The sequence below is a fragment of the Microtus pennsylvanicus genome, chromosome 6 (assembly GCF_037038515.1).
Source record: "Microtus pennsylvanicus isolate mMicPen1 chromosome 6, mMicPen1.hap1, whole genome shotgun sequence".
Classification (NCBI taxonomy): domain Eukaryota; kingdom Metazoa; phylum Chordata; class Mammalia; order Rodentia; family Cricetidae; genus Microtus; species Microtus pennsylvanicus.
The window spans coordinates 9,463,752-9,489,845 of record NC_134584.1 but is presented as its reverse complement, the minus strand read 5'-3'; the positions used below and the strand labels follow the sequence as shown (position 1 = coordinate 9,489,845).

Sequence of the window (26,094 nt, the reverse complement as noted above, 5' to 3'; positions counted from 1 at the left end):
GGAAGGAAGGAAGGAAGGAAGGAAGGAAGGAAGGAAGGAAGGAAGGAAGGAAGGAAGGAAAGAAGGAAGGAAGGAAGACAAAGAGAAAAACAAGCCTTTTATTGAAATGGAAAGACCAAAAAAGAATAGGAGGTAGCTGGGTGATGTGTCAGATTCTATGAAGTCAGCAGGACCTTGGTTTTAGAGCACAACACTAAATTCAGCAACACAACAAAACTAAACATCTTGTGGGACTGGAATATGGAGAACACATTCTGCTGTTGCGGGGTTACCATCGGGGAGTTTTGATCTCTTCTGGTTTGTTGTTGTTTCTCTGCCAGATGAAGAATTCAAAGAAAAATATCTCAACTGCAACATGTAGCATCAGGGGAAAACACCAAACCACAGGGGAGAATTCACAGGAAAAGAAGGGTTTTTATTAGGGCTGAGAAAACACAAACACAGCAGGGCAGAAGGAGGGAACCTCTGCTGAGCTGAGGCACCTTAGGAGCCTGAGTCCTGTCTCTGCAGGCAGGGCTTTGGAGGGTTTTTGAGGAATCTTCCTCTCCATGGTTGAGTTGTTGAGTATGGTGAATGTGATGGTAGATCCCCAACTTGGGGTGAAACAGTCTTCATCCTTGAACTTTTGTGTTCTCATTTCTCTCTTGTACCCTACAGATTACCCTCCTCCACCAAAGAGACTAGAACAGAGAGGTAAAGGCTCAGTGTATGAAGGTGCTCAATTTTCCATGTCTGATTAAACGAGTAGATGACCTCAGTAATAGAACTCCACTATCAGTTTATAGAGAGAAATCTTTTGTCGTAGCATCAACTAGGATGTTTTGGGAATTTCCATTTAGGAAAAAAAGTGAATTGACTGTTACCCAGTCCCTTCAATTTAATCATTTCTTTGTGCAACAGATGGTCAATTGAGATCTCATATGGCTCATGATTAGGAATCCTCAATAGGATTTCTTCACAGTTCTAGGAAGTTCTCACTGTAATAGGTTTCCACAACCTAAACCAAAATGCTCCTCAATTCCAGCTCTCTCTCTATCCCTAACACCTGATCCCTCTTGTTTTGGTCCCCACCAGTCTTTTTTTTTTCCTTTTTCTTTTTGGTTTTTTTCGAGACAGGGCTTCTCTGTGGCTTTTTGGAGCCTGTCCTGGAACTAGCTCTGTAGACCAGGCTGGCCTCGAACTCACAGAGATCTGCCTGCCTCTGCCTCCAGAGTGCTGGGATTAAAGACGTGCACCACCATCGCCGGCCCCCCACCAGTCGTGAGTCCATCTGGAAAATGTATTTTATTTCCCCTTCCCAAGGAGTTTAATACATCCCCACAGACGACTCCTCTCTACATCTACAGGTTGAAGCTTTATTATCATTTATTTAATGGATATCATACACTTATAAGTGAATACATACCATATTTGTCTTCTATAGGTTTTTCTCTCTGGATGTTGTGGGAGCTGCGGGCCTGCTTTTCATCCCACCCGGCTCCCGCACGGCTAGCTTTACACCAGAAAAAACAACACACAAATTGTATTCTTTTAAACAATGCTTGGCCCATTATATCTAGCCTCTTCTCGGCTAACTCTCGCACCGGGACTAGCCCATTTCTAATAATGTGTGTAGCACCCCAAGGTGCGATTACCGGGAAGATTCTAGCCTACATCCATCCTGGGTAGGAGTTTCATCGCGTCTGCCCGGGAGAGGGGAGCATGGCGTCTGTCTAAGGCGTCTTACCTCACTTCCTCTTCCTCCCAGCATTCTGTTCTGTTTACTCCACCCACCTATGTTCTAAGCTATGAGGCCAAGCAGTTTCTTTATTACTTAACCAATTAAGCCATCTCTATTAATCTATGTATCACTGTGAGGCTGTAGCTTACTGATAATGTTCTGGTATCTTTCTCCTTTGTTGGCTTCTTGACTTCCCCTTGATGATACATACTCTCTTTTTTTTGGATTTTCCCATACAGCTTTAGTAATAAGTCAATAAAAGCAACAAATACACGGCAGGATATCCCACAGTGTCCCCCCATTTGTAGAATTTCTATCCAGAATATTTTTTGATATATCTTAGGGTATCCAGAGGTATAAAACATTTCATGAACATTTGGACATTTGTATTATTTCACTGCAATTTGAACTACCTTGTCTTGAGAAACACTCGAGAGATTATTAAAGACTTTTTTATTTTTAACATTTTTGGCAGTAGTGGCATTACTCTTGAGCATGAATTATCAGGTGTTTCAAAAGTTCTAAGTTGGGGGCTGGAGAGATGGCTCAGAGGTTAAGAGCATTGCCTGCTCTTCCAAAGGTCCTGAGTTCAATTCCCAGCAACCACATGGTGGCTCACAACCATCTGTAATTGGGTCTGGTGCCCTCTTCTTGCCTGCAGGCATACACACAGACAGAATATTGTATACATAATAAATAAATGAATAAATATTTTTTAAAAAGTTCTAAGTCAGTGCAAAAGAATTGACACATTCTTCACAGGGTTTTTCTCACAAGTGTATTCTTTGATGTTGTTTAAGATCAAAGACGGCTGGAAGGCCTTGCCATTCTCCACAGTCACAATGTGTCTCTCCAGTATGAATAATCTGGGCTAAGAACAGCTATGAGAGTTCTAAATTCTTTGTCACAATCTTTACACTTGTAGGGTTTCTCTCCAGAGAATTGTTTGATGATCTTTAAGTTTTCTGGTATAAACAGTATTCCACATTCTTCACATTTGTATGGTTTCTTCCATTCTGATGAATTTGTGCTGAGTCAGGTATGACAATTTATATAAGGCTTTTTTACATTCTTCAAACTTGTAGGGTTTCTTTCCAGAATGGATTATGAAATGAGCAAAAAGAATCTGTGACATTTTAAAGATCTTGCCACATATTTCATATTTGTAGGGTTTCTCTTCTATATGAATGTCTTGTGTTCTGAAAGTAATGATGGAAAACGGAAGACATTGCCACGTACTTTTCAGTTTTAGGGTTCTTTCCTGTATGAATGCTCATGTATATAGGTAGTCCTGATGAGTAATTGAAGGACATGCCACACATTTAACACATCTATGATTTCTCTCCTATAAGAAAGCTCTATTGTACAGAAAGTCATGATGGAACAGAAACCTTTACACATAGTTGTATGGTTTTTGCCTGTATGAATTCTCCAAGTACTTTAAATTAATGTGCAAACCAATCCCACTCCAGTTTGGATTCAAAGGAGTATTTATTTTAGGGGAAAAACATACAGAACACCGACAGCCAGAAAAGGAGTCTAATCACTGGAGCGAGAGCAGGAAGCGAGAGAGTTAGCAGAGTGCTGCCACTATTTTTCAAAGAGAAATAGACCACGCCCCAGTGGGCTCAAATTTCAGCAGCTATTGGCTGAAGGAGCGAAAGGCATTCCACAGCACCAAACAATGATGCAGCGGGGAACCATGACACACACTTCCCACTTCCAGGCTTCTATCCTGTATGATTTCTCTTATGTCTAGAGAGCACTGATGGAGAATTGAAATCCTTGCCACACTTGACAATTTTCTAGTGTTCAGAAACTTGTGATGCAACACAGAAGTCTTTGACACATACTTGACTCGTGAAGGGTTTCTCTTATGTATGAATTTTTTTGTGTGTATAAAATGCTGATGGGCTTTTGAAGGTTTTGCCACATACTTCACATTTGGAGGGTTTCTCTCCTGTATGGAAACTCCTGTGTGCAGAAAGTCCCGATCTACTCTTGTAGGCTTTGTCACATAATTCACACTTGAAGGGTTTCTCTCCTGTATGAACCCTCTTGTGTACAGAAAGTCCTGATCGACTGTTGTAGGCTTTGTCACATACTTGACACTCGTAGGGTTTCTCTCCTGTATGAACCCTCTTGTGCACAGAAAGTCCTGCTCGACTATTGTAGGCTTTGTCACATAACTCACACTTGTAGGGTTTCTCTCCTATATGAATCCATATGTGTACAGAAAGTCCTGATCGACGACTATAGGCATTGCCACATATACTACACTTGTAGGGTTTCTCTCCTGTATGAATCCTCTTGTGTACAGACAGGACTGGTTTACTTTTGAAGGCCTTGCCACATACTTCACACTTGAAGGATCTCTCTGATGTATGAATTCTCTTGTGTTCAGAAAGTCGTGATGGTAAATGGAAGGCTTTCCCACAAACTTCACACTGGTAGGGTTTGACTCCTGTATGAATTCTCTGGTGTTCAGAAAATTGTGATGGAACACAGAAGGCCTTCCCACAAACTTCACACTTGTATGGTTTCTCACCCATATGATTCCTCTTGTGTAAAGAAAGTTGTGATGAAACATAGAAAGCCTTGCCACATACACCACACTGGTAGGGTTTCTCTCCTGTATGAATCCTCTTGTGTGCAGTAAGTTGTGATGGAAAATAGAAGGCTTTGGCACATATCTCACACTGGTAGGGTTTCACTCCTGTGTGGATTTTACTGTGTAGAGAAAGTTTTGATGGAAAACAGAAGGCCTTGCCACATACCTCACACTGGTAGGGCTTCTCTCCTGTATGAATCTTACTGTGTATAGAAAGTTGTGATGGATAATTGAAGGCCTTGCCACATGCTTCACACTTGTAGGGTTTTTCTGCTTTATGAATTCTCATGTGTTCAGAAAGTAGTGATGGAAAACAGAAGGCTTTGCCACATATTTCACACTTGTAGGGTTTCACTTGTATATGAATTCTTTTGTGTAGAGAAAGTCGTGATGGAAAATAGAAGGCCTTCCCGCATACTTCACACTTGTAGGGTTTCTGTCCTGTATGAACAATTTTGTGTTTTGAAAGTAAAGATGGAGCACGGAAGGCCTTGCCACACACTTCACAATAGTAAGGCTTCTCTCCTGTATGAATTCTCCTGTGTACACAAAGTAATGATGGAGAACGGAAAGTCTTAGCACATTCTTCACACTTATATGGCTTCTTTCTTAGATTAATTTTCTGGTGGCTAATAGGTTGTGAGATCCAAGGAGGGGCTTTGTCACATTCTTTGCCAGTAGAGTGTTTGTTTCCTGGTGAGTAAAAGTTGAGAAATGAATGAAACCTGAGCAAAATTCTCTATACTTATGTTTATTTTTAAAAACAGAAACATTGGCTCAGGCCTGTATTTTTCAATATTAATACCGTTACATTCAATATTCTAAAGATGTATTCAGTGCATCCTAATTAAAACCACCATGATAGGCTAAAATTACATAACCAGAAGTGAAAGACAAAGACAGGACAACATAGACCACAGAAACAAATGAGTATAAACAACGTCAAACATGTAGGGAAGGCATAGCATCCACCATTAAGAAAACAAACTATGGTGCTAATTTAAATGAGACACTTAAACACATATAGAAATTTTATGTCCAGATGAACACAAAGTATAAATGTAGTCCAAGTTGGAAGACACATAATTTAATAGTTCATATACATCCTAAATGCTTAGTTTTCAAATGTATGAAAATTTGACTGAATAAGTAGAAAATTGTGCATTTCAATATTAAATAATATATTTAAAGGATTGAAGACAGGAGGATTTATGCAAATCTCATGTATGAGGATCTACTGACCAAATTATAAAAAATACATAGTGTTTATGTAGAAATTACAGAACTTAGTCAGTTACTGTAGACAGAGGCTGATCTAATGGTAGAAGGACAAAGCATAACAGAATCAGAGCTCCAGGAACATCCTCTTCTCACAGTAAACTACGAAAGGGGATCCTTTACACCGTATGTCCATGAGAACATTGTGAGTTAATGTTGCTGATAAAGCCTCCTTTTCTGCAAATCTCTCACCCTGGCCTCTGTCCCCTCATTCCTACACACCTGTTTCCATGGCAGCTGCTGCTAATCTCTTCATATCTGAAGGTCCTTGTCTTTGCTCCAAAAATGTGACCAGGTATGGCTTAGAGGAGGTAAGACCTGTTTATGGGAAAAGAGAACATTATTATTAGTGTGTTCTCCTGAGGATCACGAGTCCTCTCTAGGACTGTATATATAAGGTAAGAGAGGATAAAATCAATGACTAAAGAAAATTAATTCTTCATGAATTTCTAGATGGGGCCATGTTTAAAAGGATTTGTAGGTCCTGGACTTCATGTCCATCAGTTACAAAGAAAAGTATCAAAATCAAAGGGTGTGGCATTCTTTTTAACATGGATGCTTCCCACTCATGCCCCTTACTTTATAACATTACCCCCAATATAAAGGATACGTCTAAAAACAAAGGGAAGGTTTTATAAACACGAGAAGAAATAAAATCATTCTAAGGTTTAGGAATACTCTCCTTAATTTCCTTAAAATTTACCCCATAAATTTCATTGTTGGAACACAAGCATCCTTGAGATACTGTAGAAAGAAATCAAGTTTGATGCTGACCGTTAATTAAGAGTTCACCGTGGAAGATTCCCTCCCCCATGTGGTAGAATATTACTTCAATGTCTGTTGATTTTGTTCAACCCCTGGAACATTTGACTAACAATGGAAAGATATGCTACATTAGTTTAACTAAATAAAATTCACCTGTGCTCAGGATGTTGCATCAGCAAGGAGCTGACTAAAAGAGGTTGGAAGGAGCCAGGTGGAGAAGGGCTTTTAAGTCCGGGTGTGGAAAAAAAGGAGAGCTTTTTCATAGACAAGAGTAAGGAGAGGAGGTTAGGTATTTGCTATTCTTCCCCTCTGTGGAGAGGAAGTGCACCTCAGCCTCCAAATCTTGAGTTCTTCAGGAGGACAAAGATTTATACAAGTTCCCTTCATAGCTTTCAAAGAGGCAGTGCATGAGGGAACGGAATTCCCTCAGGCTGCAGCTCCTGTGGCACAACCACTGCTGATATATGCTGGGAATTGTAGTTCCTGATTAGGAGAGTCATGGCCTAAAAGGCAGCAATGATTTAAAAATAGGACAACCCACCCAGGAACACAAGGTTGCTGAAATTCTCCAACATCACATCCCTGTACAAATTCCACTGATCAGGGTCCAGCAATTCCCACTCCTCTGCAGAGAAATCAATGGCCACATCCCTGAATGACAGCATTTCCTGAAATGAAGAAAATGAATAAATACTATGTATTATACTAATTAAAACAATAAAAGCACAAATAACAGGAGGCATATGTATTCTGGATATAAATCTAAAGGTCACCAATAGTGAGAAGAGAGCTGAAAGCCCTTCTGACATAGGAAAAAAATATCCGTAAACAAGTCTGATGCAGTATTGTGATGTTGACAGGATTCATCATTAAAGACACTGAATGACAGGAGATCCTAGAAACTCCAAGGGATATTTTAGTCATGAGAACCATAAAATCAAGAGCAAGTGTATCATGAAAAGAGGACTGTTCAGGCTGGAGAGATGGTTTAGTAGTAAAAAGCACTAACTGCTCTTCCAAAGACCTGGGATGGATTCTCAGCAGGCAGGATTCTCATGGCTGCTCACAACTGTCTAAACTCTAGTTCCATAGGATCAGACAACGCCTTATATAAGGACACTAGCATTACAACCATGCACAACATCAATAAATAAATAATAAAATCTTGAGATAAAATAAGCATTGTGTCCCATGCTAATATCATAATACAGCAAACATAACATATATTTCTAACATTACAGAGCTTCGGTGATGGAGAGGGTACTGCTCAGGCCATATGCAACCACAAACGGTATATACAATGAGGGTGCAGATCTGATCCAGCAATTCTGGGCTTAGGTTTGTCTTCCTGAGCATGCGCTGAGTGATGGAAATGACTGTACCAAGGGACTTGAATTTCTGCCACCAAGATGCAGAAAACTAAATGAACAATTTGTAGACAAAATGGAATTATGAATATTTTTAACAAATTTCTAATTAGGCAATTTAGCAATAAGTTCAGTGGCTTTGGGACTTTTTCAGATGCCCTGATGAAAGGACAAAGGGAATGATGAAGAAGGCACAGCTTGAAGGAAATGACTGATGTTTATTCACTAGGAAGCCTGGAGTGGATGTTGCCTTATACAGTGGAGATCTTCTCCTAGTCTTTGGATCCATCACCTGAATCTTGACAACACCCCAAACCTAAGGCATTGATTGTCCAGACCCTAATTCTGAGGTTTGTCTCTCAGTGAATAAAGCCAATCCTTATGAAAGTGGTCCCATGTAATTTGCATCCTCAGAGAATAAAACCTAAGCTTATGTTTACTACAAATCAGTCCTCCTTATACCTTTACTCTGATCTCTGTTCCTCTGTGAATAAGAGCCCACTCTTAGGGTAAAGGTCACAGGTGTCTCACCAAAGTGATGTCCCTTGCAAAGGAGTTCCAGTGTAGATGTGGTTAAAGCTTTGCTGTCACAATGTTGAGATGGAGTCCATTTCCCAAAGTTTAATTGTGTTTTAATTTGTAAGGAAAATAAACTGCTTGGTCAAACTCGAGAAATTTTGAACCAGTGCTAGCTAAAGTGGTATTGGCCCGAGTCTCATTCTTAACTTCATGTGGATACTTTCCGTACCAGCAATAAAGCTTGGAGGAACAAACACAGTGTGGGACTTGGTCCTAGGAAAAGTTAAGGAAGTTTTTCTTTAAGTAGAAATTGAGGCAAACTGACAAAACTCACTTAAATGGCCCATGATCTTTAATGAGAGATTAGAAGAAATATAGGTTCTTCTCAGGACCTTGTGACAGTGTTTATACACTTAGTGAAATATTATCCTGATCCAGACGGGTGAAATATTCAGAGCAATACCTCTTCTACTTTATTCCCATAAGAACTAATATAACGAGACCCCATGAAGGAGGATAGAAAAATACTTGTCAATCATTTTTGTAAACAACGAGAATGAGAATCAAAGAAAACAAAAGAAAACGTACAAACATACACATGTATACAAAATAAACAAGCAAACAAAAAATAACATTTTTCCCTTGGTGGACACATCTTGGGAGGTCATAGCAAGGCTCAATATATCAACTAGTTGCTTGGCTAACAGGCCAGCCATGTTTGTTTAGTCTTCCTAAGCAATTTGATTGAAAGTCAAAGTCCCCTGGCCACATGGCCCTTTTCTCCTACTGGGATAGAGAGAGTGGCCTTTGTAACACCCCAGTTCCTAGAAAGGTTTCGCAGCGCATTGCAAGTACACCATAGGCCAACGTGGCTGCCCCATTGTTTAAATTTTATTGTTGCTGTTATTTTCTGATTTTATTTTATTATTCCTGAATAGTAGCAATAATTCAGTATAGATTAAAACTCCATTCATGGTGTTAAATAGAAATGGGGAAAAATTAAAAGTTCTAGTAGCAAAACATTAAATTAGGACATAAAACACTTAAGCGGACACTGTTTAAATTCCCTGAGCTACTAGTCCTGCAATATATGGATGATATTCTCTTCTCATGCTCATCTGGAAAATCTATATTTAAATGAGTGCTTAACTTCCACAGCAAATAAACTAAAATGGCAAAATTTGTAATTTTCTGATATTTCCAACAGGTAAATGCTAATCTATCACTACCAATGACTTTGGCTCTGCTCTTTTAGTAGCTTTCTGAAAACTTGGCTACTAAAAACCATAACACCTGAAAGAAAGCAGGTTATTACCTTCTGAAGTAATGTTGTTGGATAGTTTATAGAGTCAGTCCCTTATTGGTAAAAACACCACAAAGAAAATGCAGGATGGATATTTGTTCTGTACTAATAATTGGCAGGTTGCAGTATCATCTGACTCAGGATCTAGAGTCACAGTGGTGGTTTGAATAGGAATGGCTGCATGGATTCTTGTGTTTGAATGCTTGGCCCATGGGAAGTAGCATTACTAAGAGGTGTGGCATTGTTAGTGTGTCACTGTGGAGTCAGGCTTTCAGGTCTCATACATGCTCAAGCATACATGGCTGCCTAAGGGTCAAGATGTAGACCTCTCTGGTACCTTAGAGATGATTCAATTCTTCCATGTGCTCAGAACTATGTAGTTAAGCTTAGCAAAAATGTAATTTATTTATGAGAACAAGTTTTAGTCTTCCATACATGTTTTCAAATAGAGAAGTAAATACAAAGAAAGTTTGTTTAAACTCAGGCATACTTAATAGACGGTCCTCAAAATCCATAGAGATCCATTGAATATGACATTTAAAATATTTATTAATTGACACAGAGGCCATCTGGATTATACTTCCTGCTCTAACTTTTCCTTCTCAGATCTCTGATGTTGAAGGAACACTGTAGAGTTATCCACTTAACAGCAACATCAACAAAATAAATGAATAAATACCATGCCTCTTTATTTTGGATTTTTGAGACAGGATTTCTCCATAGCTTTGGAGCATGTCCTGGAACTAGCTCTTGTAGACCAGACTAGCCATGAAGTGAGAGATCTACTTACCTCTGCCTCTCAAGTGCTATGATTAAAGGTGTGCACTGCCACAGTCTTGCTAATACTGATGTTCTTTCCTGGCACAAAAATTTAAAATAACAAAGTAATCAGATTTGAGATAGAAATGAAAAACTAATAAGGAGTAAAAGGAATTTATAAAAAATTTAAAAGTGTTTCCTCTGGGCAATATGATGCTTAAGAAATGCAAAGATAATGGCATGTTCTCGAAATTCCCTTAGAGGTCAAAAAGGTTGAACAGAAATTACAAGTTTGGAAGTTAAATTTTCTTCAGATTTTCAACTCTAGTTATTTTTGGTACAGCCTGAGAATCTGTTCCATCAGACAATCTTCAGAATGCAGTAAGCATGAATGCCTGCTGGCTGGTTTTTCCTCCACGGAACACTTATGCATTGAGATTGTTCTCATTTTTTATCATTTACAATATCAGCTGGACATATATACTTTAATGTTCACTTTAAAAAATATTTTCTGCTTCAGAATTTTCTATTTTTCTCATAATTTCTATGTATCCTGTTTATCTAATAGGAGAGAATGCCTGAGCTTCAAATTTAAATTGCCCTAAATATTAAAGACTTATAAGTGATCAGACTCTGGCAAGGGAGGAGATTAAAGGGGGCGCACAAACATCTACCCTCTAAGAAAGGAATCATTTTCTACAGTATAAAGGCATTTTATTCCAAGCTTCTAGTGCACAACTAGTAATAAAGAGACGTCGGCTTGATATCTGAAACTACGTCTATGTACTGAACCTTCTCTGCGTTCAGTTTTGCAGAGATCTGTGATAAAATTCACTATGGTCATGTACAGCATCTATCCCTGACTAGTCAGCTATGGAACACAGTACAAAGGTTTGGGAGCTCCAGTAAAATAACAGTCGTGTCGTATCTGGAACTTCACTTTGTCAAATAACACTAAGCATGCCCTTCCTAGGTCTCTCATTATAACCAAAAGCTAATATCGCGCAGTAGGGACCAGAAACTCCCCTTTCTTCTCTAGACCAATGAGAATCCTGACTACAGCCATTCAGAGTCAGCTGGTAGCAGCAGGCTTCCCAGGGCGAGCTGGAAAGTGAGCTCCCGGCGCAGCCTCGGGGGCGGGCAGCCGACCTGCCCGGTCCGGGAGCGAGATCCCGGGAGGACTGGAGCAGCAGGAGACCCAGCACCGACCCCATCGCCCTCTCCCTGGCGCGGACCTAAATCCTGACTGGATGGCGCAGCCTAGGTAGGAACAGCAAATCCAAAGCTTCTTCCTGCTTCCCATGGGCCCCGTGTCCACTCCTTCCACCATGGAACTACCGGCTCCCTCTGCACGATCCCTCAGACCTGCTGGGCTGCCCTGCACCCCGAACCAACCTGCGCTCAGAGATGCAACCCAAGCAGGGTAGTAAAACACTTGAGTCCAAATTGGAGAGGGAAGCGCGGAGGGTGGAAGGAAATCAGAAGGCGACAGTGCGAGCCTTGCTCGTGACGTCATAATGAGTGAAACTACATTTCCCATAAGTCCGCGGAATAGAGCTGGCCGGTAGCATGTGGCATTGGGAAAGAATCGCCAAAAGCAAGGGTGCTAAAGGGTGACTCCCTGGTAGTCAGGCTGCTTTAAAAATCCTCTGTAAATGGAGGCCTTGCAGCAATATTTATTACATTTACTAGTCATTTTTTTGTTACTTCACTGTGATTTAACACACAGGTCTGATTGTTTTAGAAATTTACTCCAGAGAAAAACATTCATTTTGAGATAATTATAAGAAATTCACACGGGAAAGTCACTGCTAAGCCTTTGAAATGAAATATGAGTAGAGGCCTGGTGGCCATGGTGTCTGCCTCTTATGAGAAGAGGCCCAGGGATCAGGGCTCCAAGGCCACCTGATCTCCAGGGTGAGTTCAAAGCAAGCCTGGGAAACTTAAGAAATGCCTTTGTATTCCAGGACGTGGTGGTGTTTACACTGTTCAAGGCCTGCCTGGTCTACAGCGCGAGTTCTTGAAACACAAGGAATATACAGAGAAACCCGGTGTGTGCGTGCGTGCGTGCGTGGGGGGGGGGGAGAAGGCAGAAAGGAAGAAAATCAGAGAGGGGGGGGAGGGAGGGAGGGAGGGAGGGAGGGAGGGAGAGAGAGAGAGAGAGAGAGAGAGAGAGAGAGAGAGAGAGAGAGAAAAGAAGGCAGAAAGGAAGATCAGACAAAGAAAAAAGAAAAAAAGAAGCAAAAGAGAACGGAAAAAAGAAAGAAAGAAAGACTTGTAATGAAATAAAAGAACAAAAATGATTAGGAGGTAGCTGGTGATGGTGCAGGTTCCTTGAAGTCAGGAGGTCCTGGGTTTAGCACACAGCACTAAAAAGAGCAACACAACAAAATGAAAGAAAGGCTTGTGGAGGCTGGTGAGTGGAAAGAGTATTCTTCTGCTGCAGTGTTACAGTCTGGGGGAGGGGGGTTCTTGATCTGGCTTGGTTCCTTGTTTTTCTGGCAGATGAAGAGTTAAAAGGGAAAACATCCCAACTGCAACATGTAACTTAATGGGAAAATATCAACCAGGGCAGGGAGAATCCACAGGAAAAGAAGGGTTTTCTTGGGGCTGAGGAAACACAAACACAGCAGGGCACACAGGAATCCTCTGCTGAGCTGAGGCAACATAGGAGCCTGACTCCTGTCTCCCCAGGCAGGGCTTTGGAATGCTTTTGAGGAAACTTCCTCCCTGAGGCTGAGTTGATGAGCATGGTGAAGGTGGTAGTAGGCCCACAACTTTGGGGTAAACATGTCTTCATCCTTTAATGTGTGGGGCTAGACTATCAGCAGGAGGGACCAGCTGGCAGAGGAATAGCCAGCCAGGCTGCTGTTTGAAGACACCAGGCTTTTGTCTCTTTTCTTTCTCTGTGGTATTTATTTGCTTCTTCTTTAAGGACCTTATCATGTGCATAAAGTTTATTTTAAGGTCTTTTATTTGTGCGTCAACTCTATTCAGGGCCTGTTATGGTAGGGTTGCTGCTATAGTGGAGACATATTGTCCTGGCTTTTGTTCATTGTGTTTTTGAATTTGCATCTGGGCATCTGGCATTGAGAAGATTGTAATTCTTGGTTCTGATATTGTCTTGTTTGAATTGAGAACATGCTTTGTTTCTTGCTTTCTGTTTTCTCTCTGGCTCTTAAGGGATTGGCTAGTAGGAAGAGTGCCTTTGGTCCTGATAGTTGTGGGAACTGGGGGTTCAAAGTAAAATGTGTTTTTGTGCATTGGGACCTGAGACTTAGACACCAGGAAGGGTGGTAGTGGAAGAGAACCATCCGAAGAGGGAGAAATGCAGGGTGTTTCCCAGGATCTTCATAGTCAGGTTCCAGAGTGGGGACGAGGCTGGGAGATTCCTCTTGGAGGGATGGAGGGAGAAGGAGCAACTGCAGTTGGCCTGTCTCCCAAATCAGAGTGAACTGGTTCCCAGGGAGTGCCTGCTGGAGTTGTGGAGGAATGAGAAAGAAAGTCTGAAGGGAGAGAGCTTAGGAGGGGAAGAACTGGGCACTCCTCTAGAACTGAGGTGGGGGATGGGCTGCAACAAGTGTTCTGATGCAGAGCTGGGGATGATAATGGAGGAAAGGGCTTGAAGCATTCAAGTGAGAGGTGAATATGTGCAGTTAGTCTACCTGCTTCGCTGGCTGTAGTGCCATGTGGGTCCCTTAAAGTGCCTGCTGGAGTTGGGGAGTGGGGCAAGGCAGTGAGTACTGTGAGACATGGGTCAGGAGGTCATATCTGTGTAATCCACTGGAGATGGGGGCAGCGAAGAATGGGGCACCTCAGCAGATGGTCTTCTGCAGAGCTAGAGAAGAAACTGGGCTATTGGGTGTGAGGAGCTAAAATAGAGGGGGAATCCATGAGTATATTTTGTTTATAAATAAAGCCTGCCTATAGATCAGAGGGCAGACCTAGGCACTAGGTAACCATAGAAAACTGGAAGTGAGGCCGGGCGGTGGTGGCACACGCCTTTAATCCCAGCACTCTGGAGGCAGAGGCAGGCGGATCTCTGTGAGTTCGAGACCAGCCTGGTCTACAGAGCTAGTTCCAGGACAGGATCCAAAACCACAGAGAAACCCTGTCTCAAAAAGCCAAAAAAAAAAAAAAGAAAAAGAAAACTGGAAGTGATATGGCAGAGAGAGAAATATAAGGCAGGAGGAGACAGGAAGTCATCCTTGTTGAGCTGAGGAGTTTGCAAAGTGAGAGTTAGCTGTAGTTTGCACTTCCACACTCTGATCTCTCAGCATTTGCCCTGATACCTTGCTCCAGGGTTTTATTATTAATACCAATTAGAAAGTGTACAACAATTGGTACTCAACATTTCAGCCTAAATTCATGAAATTAACCAAAAGGAATAAAATCTGACAGATGGATTTTGTAGAATTTAGAGAACTAATATGTGTACACCACGCTGTTGATACCTATTCCAGAAATAAATGGGCAGCTGCTTTAAGTTAAGAAAAGACTCATTTGGTAATCACATTGGCTGGAAGTTACGGCCATCGTTGGTACACCTGTATGAATAAAGACTGGCAAGGCTCCAGCACATGTCTCTAGTAAAATGAAACAGGTTTTTGCTTTTTACAAGACAATGCATATTTCCACACAATATTACAGTGCAAGCAGTTATAGAAAGATTAAATCAAACTTGAAGGATATGTTAAATAAAGAGAAAGGGATATCAAACAAAGGCCCCCATAAATAGATTGCATAATGCTTTATTAACTTTGAATTTACTAAATGCTAATGACAAAGGAACAACATTTGTGGAGAAACATAGAATAACATGAAAAACCATGGAATTAAATTAGCTGGTATACTTTAAGGATGTGTTGACCTCAGAATGGACAACAGAACATGTGTTACATTTGGGAAGAGCTTTTCTTTTCTTTTTTCTACAGGAGAAGAAAAGCTATAGTACCATCACAATTGAACAATAAATACCTCTTAATTAGAAGAGATGATAGTTCATCAAAGAACATGGTCATTTCATCTAAACGAATGTATACAATTAACAAAAGCTGTTCATTGGTTAGATATAACTTGGCAAAAAGGGAACTTCTTTAAAATTAAGATGGGGAAGGGTTTGTTTTTGTGTTTTCTGGAATATGAATATATCCACCTAAGTGATCTGAAGAACACTGTGGACTCGAGTAATAATCATCTCAGGGTTCTGCTTCAAAAAGGAAGGAAGTTCAAGGCAGATACCACTGATATTCAAATCATGTCAAGTACTACGATGTGAGGATCAAAAGAGAGAAAGGATAATAGATAAGGAATACAGACCAGAAGAGTACACTATTCAGTGTGATCCCAGGAGCTCTGCCCCTCCTTTTGGGAGCGGGGCAGAAGCAGAAATCATTTGCTCAGGAACACCAGCTGATGACTAAGCCCTCAAGTCTGTAGAAAGACAGGGAGAAGTAGGTTAGATTGCTGTGGTAGATGTGACACAAAATTTATATTTGTCACAAATTAATGGGATAAAGCGTGGACAAGGGATGTGCAGAAAGTTCTTCAGAAGGATTCTGAAAGTTCATTGCAAGTAAATGTCAAAGATTTGTAGTTTTTACTTTGTTTCATGATTTTAAACATCACCATGGCCATGACCCCATGCCCTTCACTACATGGATTCAACGTGCACATGCCAACTATCGCTGTCAGCAAATGAGTAACTTATTTCTTTGTATTATTGGGTTTTAAACCAAAACCACCTTTCTTATAGTCAAGTGTTATAGCCCTTACCTGAAGCTAGTCCACCCTGTCCATACTCACAGGCTGGGTACTCAGATCACGTGACTGAAACAACCTGACGCCCTGTTGTCCCCTTACTCAAGCCCATTTCCTTCATCCCCAGCAAGCAGTTGGGCAGGAGCCCAGGCATTGTACAAAACACCTTCAGTGGGCTCCAAGAAGTCTTTCATGCTGACTTATGGGAAATGTAGTCTGGATCACGATGACGACACAGGAAAGGGCTGTGGATCCAGAACCTCCATGTTCAGTCTTCAAATTTAGCTTCTCCCCAAAGTTAGGTGAGTGTCCTGCTCACCGCTGGACTTGGATCTCTGACATGGAGGTTGGTGCAGGGTGCAGCGCCGTCCTGCAGATCTGAGGGACTGTGCAAGGTGGCGGGTCCGGCGTGGAGGGAGCTGACTTGGACTACTTAGCTGGGATGCGGGAGAAGCTGACCTGGAGGTGCTGTGCGGACCTAGACTGGGCCACAGCACCCGGGTGCATGTTTGACAGGGTAGAGGGCGCCACGCCAAAGCCATGTGCTGTGAGTGTCCAGTCTCCTAGGACGCCCCTGCTTTCCGAGCCCTCCCGTGCTTCTGGTGGTTGAGGAGCTGAAGGAAGCTCACTTTCCTGCTTGGGAATATAATTTGTTAAATGTTTTTTATATTACCCTTGTCCTTCAGGTATGATAGATAGTTTAGTTATGCGTAGTAGCTTATGTTGGCTTTCATGGTCTTTTAAGACTTGGAATGCATTTCTCCAGTCCCTTCTGCATTCCAAATTTTCCTTTGAGAAATCCACTCTTATCGCTAGGGACATGTGTTTTCACTTGCAGCTTTCTGCTACTGAGCCATCTCTCCAGCGTCTGCAGTACTCTTTTGTAGACTCTCCCTCTCAGGATGGTTCTTAAATGTATAATATCATGGGAGTTCCCAGGATCTTCTGCCATTCACTTTCCTTAACGATGAGTTCTGTGCAACATCACAGCACTGCCTCAGACTTATTTTAGGGTATTGCTCACGTGTGTTCGAAGGGCGTCTAGCTCTCTTCTCACTCTGGGTGACCTTTAGATTTATATACAGAAGTGCATATAACTGTTTTAATTCATATTTTTACTGCTGTTTTAAATTGTTTAATATTTAATAGTCATTCCTTTTCTTTGTATCAGGAAATGCTGTCATTCAGGGATGTGGCCATTGATTTCTCTGCAGAGGAGTGGGAATACCTGGACCCTGATCAGTGGAGTCTGTACAGGGATGTGATGTTGGAGAATTACAGCAACCTTGTGTTCCTGGGTGGGTTGTCTTTTTTAAAATTTGTTGCTGCCTTTTAAGACATGACTCTTCTAATCTGGACCTGCAGCTCCAGTACCACCAGCAGTGATTATTCCACAAAAGCCTCAACCTGAGGGAATTCTGTTCCCTCATGCACTGCCTCTTTCAATGCCATGAAGGGAACGCATATAAATTTCTACCCTTCTAAAGAACTCAAGATTCAAAGGTTAAAGCAAAAATTTTCTCTTCAGAGAGGCTGAATAGCAAGTAGCTCACCTTCTCTCCTGTCTCGTTTCTACTAAAATGCCCGTCTCCTAACCCCTACTTACAAACACGCCCCCCTTGGCCTCCTCCTACCACTTCCAATCAGATGGTAGCTGCCTCAGCCTCCTGACGTCAGGGGAATTTTATTTAATCAGACAAATGTAACTCATTTTTGAATCATTAAGCAAATCTCCCGGAGCATGAAGAAAAGAAGCACACCTTAAAGTAATATTCTATGACATGGGTGAGGGAACCTTCCACGGTGAACTCTTAATTGTCATCATCAAACTTGATTACTTTCTACGGTATCTCAAGGGAGCTTGTGCGTCCCACAATGAAACTTATGGCACTAATTTTAGGGACAATTAGTGTTCCTGTACCTTAGAATGATTTTATTTCTTCTCGTGTTCATAACACCTTCCCATCCTTTTTAGAGGGATATTTGTGGTAATGTCATAAAGTAAGGGCATGAGTGGGAAGCACACATGTTACAAAGAATACCACACTCTGCAATTTAAATATTTTTCCTTGTAACTGATGGATCGAAAGCTCAGGACCTGCAAATCCTAAATTCCTCCTAAGCATTCTGATTACTCATCAGGAAACTCACAAAGAACTAATGCTCTACAAGTCTTGTTTGTATCCTTTTATTCTATATACAGTTGTACAGAGGACTTGTGATCCCCAGGAGAACACACTAATAAGGATGTTCTCTTTTCCCATGAACAGGACTTGCCTCCTCTAAGCCATACCTGGTCACATTTCTGGAGGAAGGACGAGAACCTTCAGATATGAAGAGACAAGCAGCAGCTGCCGTGGAAACAGGTGTGTAGGAATGAGGGGACAGAGGCCAGGGTGAGAGGCCAGAGATCCAGCAGAAAGCCAGGCTTTATCAGCATCACTGACTCACAAGGTTCTGATGGGCTTAGGCTTAAAGGATTTCGTTTGTGTTCTGCTGTGAGAAGAGGATGTTTATGATGCATTGATTCTGGCATGCTCTGTCCTTCTCCCAGGTCAGCTTCTGTTTACAGTAACTGACCAAGTTTTATAATTTCTAGGTGAACATGATTTGTTTTTCATAATTTGTTCAGTGGATTTTATTCATAAAATGGGCATACATATTTCTGTCTTTGATCCTGGAAATATGTCATTTAATACTGTTATTGACAGGTTTCTTGTTACGCAGCTGAAGTTTAGTACCTTCCAAAACTAAATATCTGCATCTAGGATATATATAAACTATTAATGTGTTTTTCAATTTGGACTACTTTTATACTTTGTATTCATCTAGACATAAAATTTATATATGTATTTAATGGCTCATTTAAAATAGCATCATACTCTTGTTTTCTTAATTGTTGATGTTAAGCCTTCCTTACATGTTTCACATTGATTAATATTCATTTGTTTGCATGTTTTCATGCTTTTTATTGTTACTGCAAGTTATATAATTTTTTCCTATCAGGATGCTTTTAATTTGGCTGAACAAAATACAGCTATAGAAATTTGAATGTAACATTATTCAAAATGAAAATGCAGGTATGAGTCTATGTTTCTGTTCTTAAAACTGAATATAAATTTAAATAATTTTGCTTATTATTCATTCATTTCCCAACCTTTACTCCCCTTTACAACCACTCTACAGACAAAGAATTTGGCATAACACTTCTGTGGAACTCACATCCTATTAGATACCAGAAAATTAATTTAAGAATGAAGCCATATAAGTGTGAAGAATGTGGCAAGGCCTTCCGTATTCCATCGTTACTTTATGAACACATGAGAATTCACACAGGAGAGAAGCCTGTCAATTGTGACATATGTGGCAAAGCTTTCAGAACTTCATCAGCAGTTTCTGTACACAAGAAAATCCACGCAGAAGAGAAACCCTACAGTTGTGAAGTATGTGGCAAAGCATTCAGAAGTCCATCCGCATTTTCTGTACACAGGAAAATTCATACAGGAGAGAAAGGATACAAGTGTGAAGTGTGTGGAAAGGCCTTCTATATTCCATCACAACTTTCTGTACACAAGAGGATTCATACAGAGAAACCCTACCAGTGTGAAGTATGTGATAGAGTCTACAGTAGTTCATCAGGGCTTTTTCAACACAAGAAGATTCATATAGGACAGAAACCCTTCAAGTGTGAAGTATGTGGCAAGGACTTTTATTTCCCATCACGACTTTCTCTTCACAAGAGAGTTCATACAGGAGAGAAACCCTACCAGTGTGAGCTTTGTGGCAAGGCCTTCACTTTTCCATCAGGACTTTCTCTTCACAAGAGGATTCATACATTAGAGCAACCCTACAAATGTGAAGTATGTGGCAAGGCCTTCTATGTTTCATCATTACTTTCTCATCATAGAAGGATTCATACAGGAGAGAAATCCTACAATTGCTAATGTGGAAAGACCTCCAATTGTCCTTCACAACTTTCTGTACACAAGAGGATTCATACAGGAGAGAAACCCTACCAGTGTGAAGTATGTAACAAAGCCTTCATTCGTCCATCAGTACTCTCTCAATACAAGAGAATTTATACATGAGAGAAACCCTACATGTGTGAGGTATTTGGCAAGGTCTTCACTTTTCCACCAGGACTTTCTCTACACAAGAGTATTCATACATTAGAGAAACCCTACCAGTGTGATGTATGTAGCAAGGATTTCTATGTTTCATCAGTACTTTCTCAACATAGACAGATTCATACAGGAGAAACATCCTACAAATATAAAGAATGTAGAAAAGTCTTAAATTGTCCATTAGCACTGTCTAAACACAAGAGAACTCATTCAGGAGAGAACCCCTACAAGTGTGAAGTATGTGGCAAATCCTACAGTAGTTCATCAGAATTTTATGCACACAAAAATATTCATACAGGAAAGTAACCCTAGAAGTATGAAGTATGTGTTGATGTCCCATGCTGTGTCACTACTTAAAAGACATGAGAGAATTTATACAGGCAAGAAACCATACAAGTATGAGGCAAGGCTTCTATGTTCCATCATGACTGTCTATACCCAAGAGCATTTAACTCACATTCAACATTCACACTAAAAAAAAGGTTTCTAAGAATATTACAAAGAATTTAATGTTTTGCATCAACAATTTAACATAAAAATAATCACAGTGTAGAGGAATCCTGTAAAACAAAGGAAACTCAAAACTACACACAGAGAAAATGAGAAAATAATATATACCAGAGATTAAAACAAATACCAATGGTAGGTTTTTTGACACACCTTCATATCAGGATACATTCTTTTTGAGAAGACGTACAGATACAAATAATGTGTAATGCCTTTAAATAAAATTCCATTCTGATCAACTCCCAGTGCATTTATGTTATGTAGAAACCTACTCATGACTTTGGCAGTAATTTTGTTTGACATATTCACCTCATAACCTATTTTTTAGAGCATGAACAATTTACTGAAGATGAAGATTGTTATAGAATTTTTGATTAGAGTGTATTTGCTGGGATTGCCATATTTACTGTAAAACCTGTGTGTCGTTGTTAGGTGGTAACTCACTACAAACACCTTTAATCCAAAAGCTTTATCCTTGAATATTGTAAACAGGGTTAAATAATGTCACCTAAACATCAAGAAATGGAGGAAGAAAACAGGAAGTGAGCATAGGATTAAACCAAGGGAGTAAGAGGGTGTAAGGAGGACTGATAGATGCACAGGAGTAGAAGGGAGGGACGTTGGATTTGAGCAGTCTAGTCTGAGATGGCATACGCTGAGGGGAGTTGTTTTAGGATATCAGCTGAGGAGAAAGGTTAGGTGGGTACCTTCGATCCCCCCCCCCCCTGAGCTAACAGACTATGCCATGTTCGGGTGAAGCTGGAAGAGCTGAGGCACTTAAATTCTCTGGAGTCAGCACCAGTGCAGCAGACGGTCCAGATGTCAAAACTGGACCTGTCAGGGTGTGTTTGGCCTTTTGTGTTTTCAGCCAGTCCATCCTTGCTGTGTTGTTTCTTCTGAATTAGAATCAGTTGTTGGTTGCATGCCACTGTGTGGTAGAAGTAGTCACTTGTTTTTCTGTTGTGGGAGGTCACAGTCACAGTTAAGGAATTGCCTTGAGATGAGCACGTAGGGTCCTTTAAACTCTTGGAATTTTGAACTACATTGTGGGACTTTCTAGTTTAATCCGATTTTACTTATGAGGTGAGTGTAAAGTTGGGGAAAAAATGAAAGAATGTTACAATTTAAATTTATGAAGCCATAGCCAACATGATGGTTATAGAAGGAAACGTGATTTCCAACAGAGCACAAAACATTATTTGTACCCCAGTGTACTCACAGTAGAAAGAGGGAATTACCTCTGAAGGGTGTCCTCTGACCTCCATGTTTAGGCCCACACATAATGCATACATACAAATGTACATTAAAAATAAATTTCAAATATGCTTTTAATTTGTGTTTGTGTTTCCTGTAGACAAGGGATGGAGAATTAATGCTTAAGACTCCATTGGCAACTCTATGAGATATAGAATAATATGTTAGACAACCTCTTTTCATTTCTTTGCAGGGGTTATATTGGTTAATTGAAGTCAGAATGCTGCTGATTCTATTTATAAACATCTGGTTGATGAGATCCTCCATACTATAAGGAAGAAAACTGCCTGAAAACAAAAATTCTTCTATCCTGCTGTGAATGGAACATGATCATCTGCTCCAACACTTACTGTTACCTTAGGTTTCTCACCATGTCTGGTGATTTGAATAAGTTTTGCCTCATGTGTTGTCTGAGGTTTCCGTCCCACCAGGTCCCAAAACCATTTAGTCCCAAATAAACTCACAGAAATCTGTAGTAATAAGGGCGGCGGGGCTTCATCCCCAACACCCACAGACGCCTGCTCAGCTAGCTTTTGCCCCGAAATAATTACACGGACACTGTATTCTTTTAATCACTGCTTGGCCCTTTAGCTCTAGCCCTTACTGGCTAATTCTGATATCCTGATCAACCCATTTCTAATAATCTGTGAGCACCGGTCTTACCGGGAAAGATTCAGCATGTCTGACCTGGCGGCTTGTTTCATCGTGTGCCTCTGCCCAGGAGAGGGGCATGGCGTCTCTGCTGAGGCGTCTGCTCCCGAGAGGAGAGCTGTCGAGTCTGACCTCACTTCCCATTCCTCCCGGCATTCTGCTCTGTTTACTCCACCTACCTATGTCCTAACCAATAAAATGGGCCAAGGCAGTTCCTTTATTAGCCAATGAGCTTCCTCCATCATTTCCCCTTTTTCTGTTTAAACAAAAAAAAAAAGAAAGGCTTTAACTTTAACATAGCAAAATTACATATAACAAAACAGTTATCAAGTAAAAGTTACAATAATCTTTATCATAACTAAGGAAAACTATAACTAACTATTCTTAACTCCATCAAAGACTCCAGAAAGATACAATACTATATAAGCAAACAAGAAAAAAGCAACTTTTAAAACTCTAGAAATGACAGAGACATCTCGCTGCCTGGACAGTCACCCAAAGTTCCTCTGTACCGTTGGGGCATTCATCTTCAGCCTTCAGGCCCATGGTATCCAGCAGACATTTCCATAAAGCAGGAAAATTCAAAGTCAGTTCAGTCACTATCTGTTGTGTCCTGCAGAATGTCTCGCAGACTCTTTCATGAATCAGGAACCCTGAAAGATCATCTCACCTTAGGCAAGTTCAGTAGTCCTCTCTCTGTGGGTTCTCTGTGTCCAGTTTATGCAATAGTCCAGGCAAGAGCAGTTTCTTGCCCAAATGGCTATCAAACTCCATAAAGTGCCTCTTCGATGCCCATCTTCTTCTTGAAGTAGATTGGTGCTGCCAGGAGCAGAGTGTCTCATTGTCATGAAAAACCCTAAGTAATTAAAACTTTTAAAATGCTATATTCTATAATTTTTGAAAGATATGAAGAATGCCTATCTAAAATATATCTATGCACATCTAGAAAATCTTAACATGACTACAAACTTGACTATTATGATTAGCTATTAACTACCTATATACATTACATTTTTAAATGAACTACACAATCACAATACCTTAATAAAGATCAGAAATACATATACATATAACAAAATTGACCTTAAATCTCTATCAATAAAGCAAAATCTATACTAATGCAAATTATTCATATCTATATCATATCCCCCTTTAAATGTAAAAGAACATTTATAAACAATATTTTGGGAACATGGGCGCAGTTTTTTCTCTCCAAACTGCTTCCTGCTGAATGGGGGCGTCGTTAATTAGGGCTTTCATGGTATAACCTGTGTGCTAGTTTCATCTCACTTGGCAGTTGAGCGAAGCAATTTTCTGAAGATATTCACAACAACCCTTCAGGAGGACGTGGTCCATCATACCAAATCGGGATAGATGCAATCCACAGGGTCTGGTCCTCTGTGAAAACAAAAGAAGACCCTCTCCAAAGCATCATATCCCTAGACCCAAATTCTGAAATCATACCCTCATGATATCCGTTCTGTTTCCACTTGGCAGCCCATATAATGAAATGTCTCTCTGTACTTAGCTCCTTCACAGTCAAAAATTTTAAAGAAAACACAATAATACAAAGAATCCAGACTCTCTGTGAAGTTTCCATTTTTACGTGGCTTATTTTTACTCTATCACTTTACTTTATTCTGTCTCTTTAAAGACTTTACCTTTTTTTTAACATTAACTTTATTTTCTATATTCTTTTTCGTCTCTCTCCCAAGCCTACGTATATTCATCCAACAGTGTGACTCATTTAGTGGTCTGAATCTGTCCTATTGTGAATCTGCAATTTTTTACTATCCAGGAGCACTTTTGATTTGCGCCTTTAAATTACTAGGCGCTTAAGAATCTAAGCTGTGACATTCCTAGGTTAACTTTTTGCTTTTTGAGCGTATATCTTTGACCTGGAATAACTCTGTAGACCAGGCTGTCTTTGAACTCTCAGAGATCCGCCTGTCTCTGCCTCCCAGGCATTGGGATTAAAGGTGTACACTACTACACCTTGAACTCACAGAGATCTGTTTGTCTCTGCCTTCTGGGCACTGGGATTAAAGGCGTGTGCTACCACACCTTGAAGTCACAGAGGTCTCCCTCTGCCTCCCAGGTGTTGGGATTAAAGGTGTGTACTACCACATACAACAACTCTCTTCATTTTCTTTTTTTTTTGTTTTTTTACTTTAAGAACTTCAACTTTTAGTCTGCATATATTTTTAACACACTTTAAACCATTCAGAAATTTTCTCTGTCTTTGAATCTCTCTTTACTGTATATCTCTCTTTTTCTGACCACATGAGTCTTTAATTTACCAAGCAATATCAGTAGGACTAAAGGCTTGGCTTTGCCAGCTAGATCCAGTCCATTCCTTAGCTTTCCAGCCTCATGGCGGATATACAGGCTGGCAGCCATGTTTATAGCCACACCTCTATGGCTCAAGGTCCCTGCCAGCCAGTGAGCTACAACAGACAACACTCAAGTCCTCTCTCAGTAGCCGGCCCTCCTGCCTCAAACAGTCAGAGTTTGCCCTGGCAGGATGGCCCAGAAAGCCGGCATTTTTTAAACGGCGCAGCTTTTTTCCTGCTACGGCTGAAAACCGAAAAGCATGCGTTCAGCTTTTCGTCAATACCGTTTAAGTGTTTCGTGGCAGGACCTCTTAATGAGCTACAGGGTTTTGCAGCTAAAGCTGAGTCAGGAAGCCTCTCTTAGATGAGAGCGCTTGCTTTCCTTTAGCAAGCAGAGTAGACCCGAGAGAGTGCTGCTACCAAGAAACCATGCACAAAGCTGTCATTTTGTTCTAAAATTACTTCCCAAGCTGTCTCAGGCTTTATGTGGAAGCAGTTGTTCACGTGGGTGCCATTTGTAGTAATAAGGGTGGCGGGGCTTCGTCCCCAACACCCCCAGCCGCCTGCTCAGCTAGCTTTTGCCCCGAAATAATTACACGGACACTGTATTCTTTTAATCACTGCTTGGCCCTTTAGCTCTAGCCCTTACTGGCTAATTCTGATATCCTGATCAACCCATCTCTAATAATCTGTGAGCACCGGTCTTACCGGGAAAGATTCAGCATGTCTGACCTGGCAGCTTGCTTCATCACGTGCGTCTTCCTGGGAGCTGGGAGCATGGCATCTCTCTGAGGCGTCTGCTCCCGAGAGGAGAGCTGTGGAATCTGAGCTCACTTCCTCTTCCTCCCAGCGTTCTGTTCTGTTTACTCCTCCCACCTATCTTCTAACCAATGAGGACCAAGCAGTTTCTTTTTATTTAACCAATGACCTTCCTCCATCAGAGGTCTACATTTATCATAAACTAATTGGCCCATTAGCTCAGGCTCCTTATTAACTCTTTCTTACATCTTATATTAGCCCATTATTCTTGTCTGTGTTAACCACATGGCTTGGTAGTTTTTTTGGCAAGGCAGTCACATCTTGTGTCCTCTGCATCTGCAGACTGAAACTTTCATCTTCCCCAAATTCTCATTGCCATGCCTC

The 26,094-nt window shown here is 40.8% G+C and overlaps 2 protein-coding genes across 5 annotated transcripts; one reads left to right on the top strand and one right to left on the bottom strand.

Annotated features, from left to right (window-relative positions):
- Window positions 1–1,260: 1,260 nt before the first annotated feature.
- On the bottom strand, window positions 1,261–11,843 carry LOC142851748 (uncharacterized). 2 transcript variants are annotated; one of them, XM_075975746.1, is made up of 5 exons: window positions 11,718–11,843; window positions 10,354–10,421; window positions 6,916–7,042; window positions 5,832–5,927; window positions 1,261–5,024 (listed from the first exon to the last, which is right to left on the bottom strand). In XM_075975746.1, the coding sequence occupies exons 3-5, from the start codon at window positions 7,037–7,039 to the stop codon at window positions 3,595–3,597; spliced, it is 1,650 nt and encodes a 549-aa protein (XP_075831861.1). In that variant the 5' UTR covers window positions 7,040–7,042; window positions 10,354–10,421; window positions 11,718–11,843; the 3' UTR covers window positions 1,261–3,594. The 2 variants fall into 2 exon arrangements, with proteins under 2 accessions (XP_075831861.1, XP_075831862.1); XM_075975747.1 differs by lacking the exon at window positions 10,354–10,421 and having other exon boundaries at window positions 11,718–11,836.
- LOC142851758 (uncharacterized) lies at window positions 11,381–20,952 on the top strand. Of its 3 annotated transcripts, XM_075975767.1 has the most exons (6): window positions 11,381–11,586; window positions 12,290–12,373; window positions 16,210–16,384; window positions 17,254–17,380; window positions 18,353–18,448; window positions 19,269–20,952. In XM_075975767.1, exons 4-6 carry the CDS (start codon window positions 17,257–17,259, stop codon window positions 20,024–20,026), a joined length of 978 nt encoding a protein of 325 aa, XP_075831882.1. In that variant the 5' UTR covers window positions 11,381–11,586; window positions 12,290–12,373; window positions 16,210–16,384; window positions 17,254–17,256; the 3' UTR covers window positions 20,027–20,952. The 3 variants fall into 3 exon arrangements, with proteins under 3 accessions (XP_075831882.1, XP_075831880.1, XP_075831881.1); XM_075975766.1 differs by lacking the exon at window positions 12,290–12,373 and having other exon boundaries at window positions 11,397–11,586; XM_075975765.1 differs by lacking the exons at window positions 12,290–12,373; window positions 16,210–16,384 and having other exon boundaries at window positions 11,392–11,586.
- Window positions 20,953–26,094: the final 5,142 nt, after the last annotated feature.

Coding starts and splice junctions, on each gene's coding strand:
- LOC142851758 (XM_075975767.1), top strand. CDS start 17,257: ATGCTGTCATTCAGGGATGTGGCCATTGATTTCTCTGCAGAGGAGTGG. Junction 17,381..18,352: donor CAGCAACCTTGTGTTCCTGG/GTGGGTTGTCTT, acceptor TCCCATGAACAG/GACTTGCCTCCTCTAAGCCA. Junction 18,449..19,268: donor AGCAGCTGCCGTGGAAACAG/GTGTGTAGGAAT, acceptor ACCACTCTACAG/ACAAAGAATTTGGCATAACA.
- LOC142851748 (XM_075975746.1), bottom strand. CDS start 7,039: ATGCTGTCATTCAGGGATGTGGCCATTGATTTCTCTGCAGAGGAGTGG. Junction 5,928..6,915: donor CAGCAACCTTGTGTTCCTGG/GTGGGTTGTCCT, acceptor TCCCATAAACAG/GTCTTACCTCCTCTAAGCCA. Junction 5,025..5,831: donor AGCAGCTGCCATGGAAACAG/GTGTGTAGGAAT, acceptor TTTACTCACCAG/GAAACAAACACTCTACTGGC.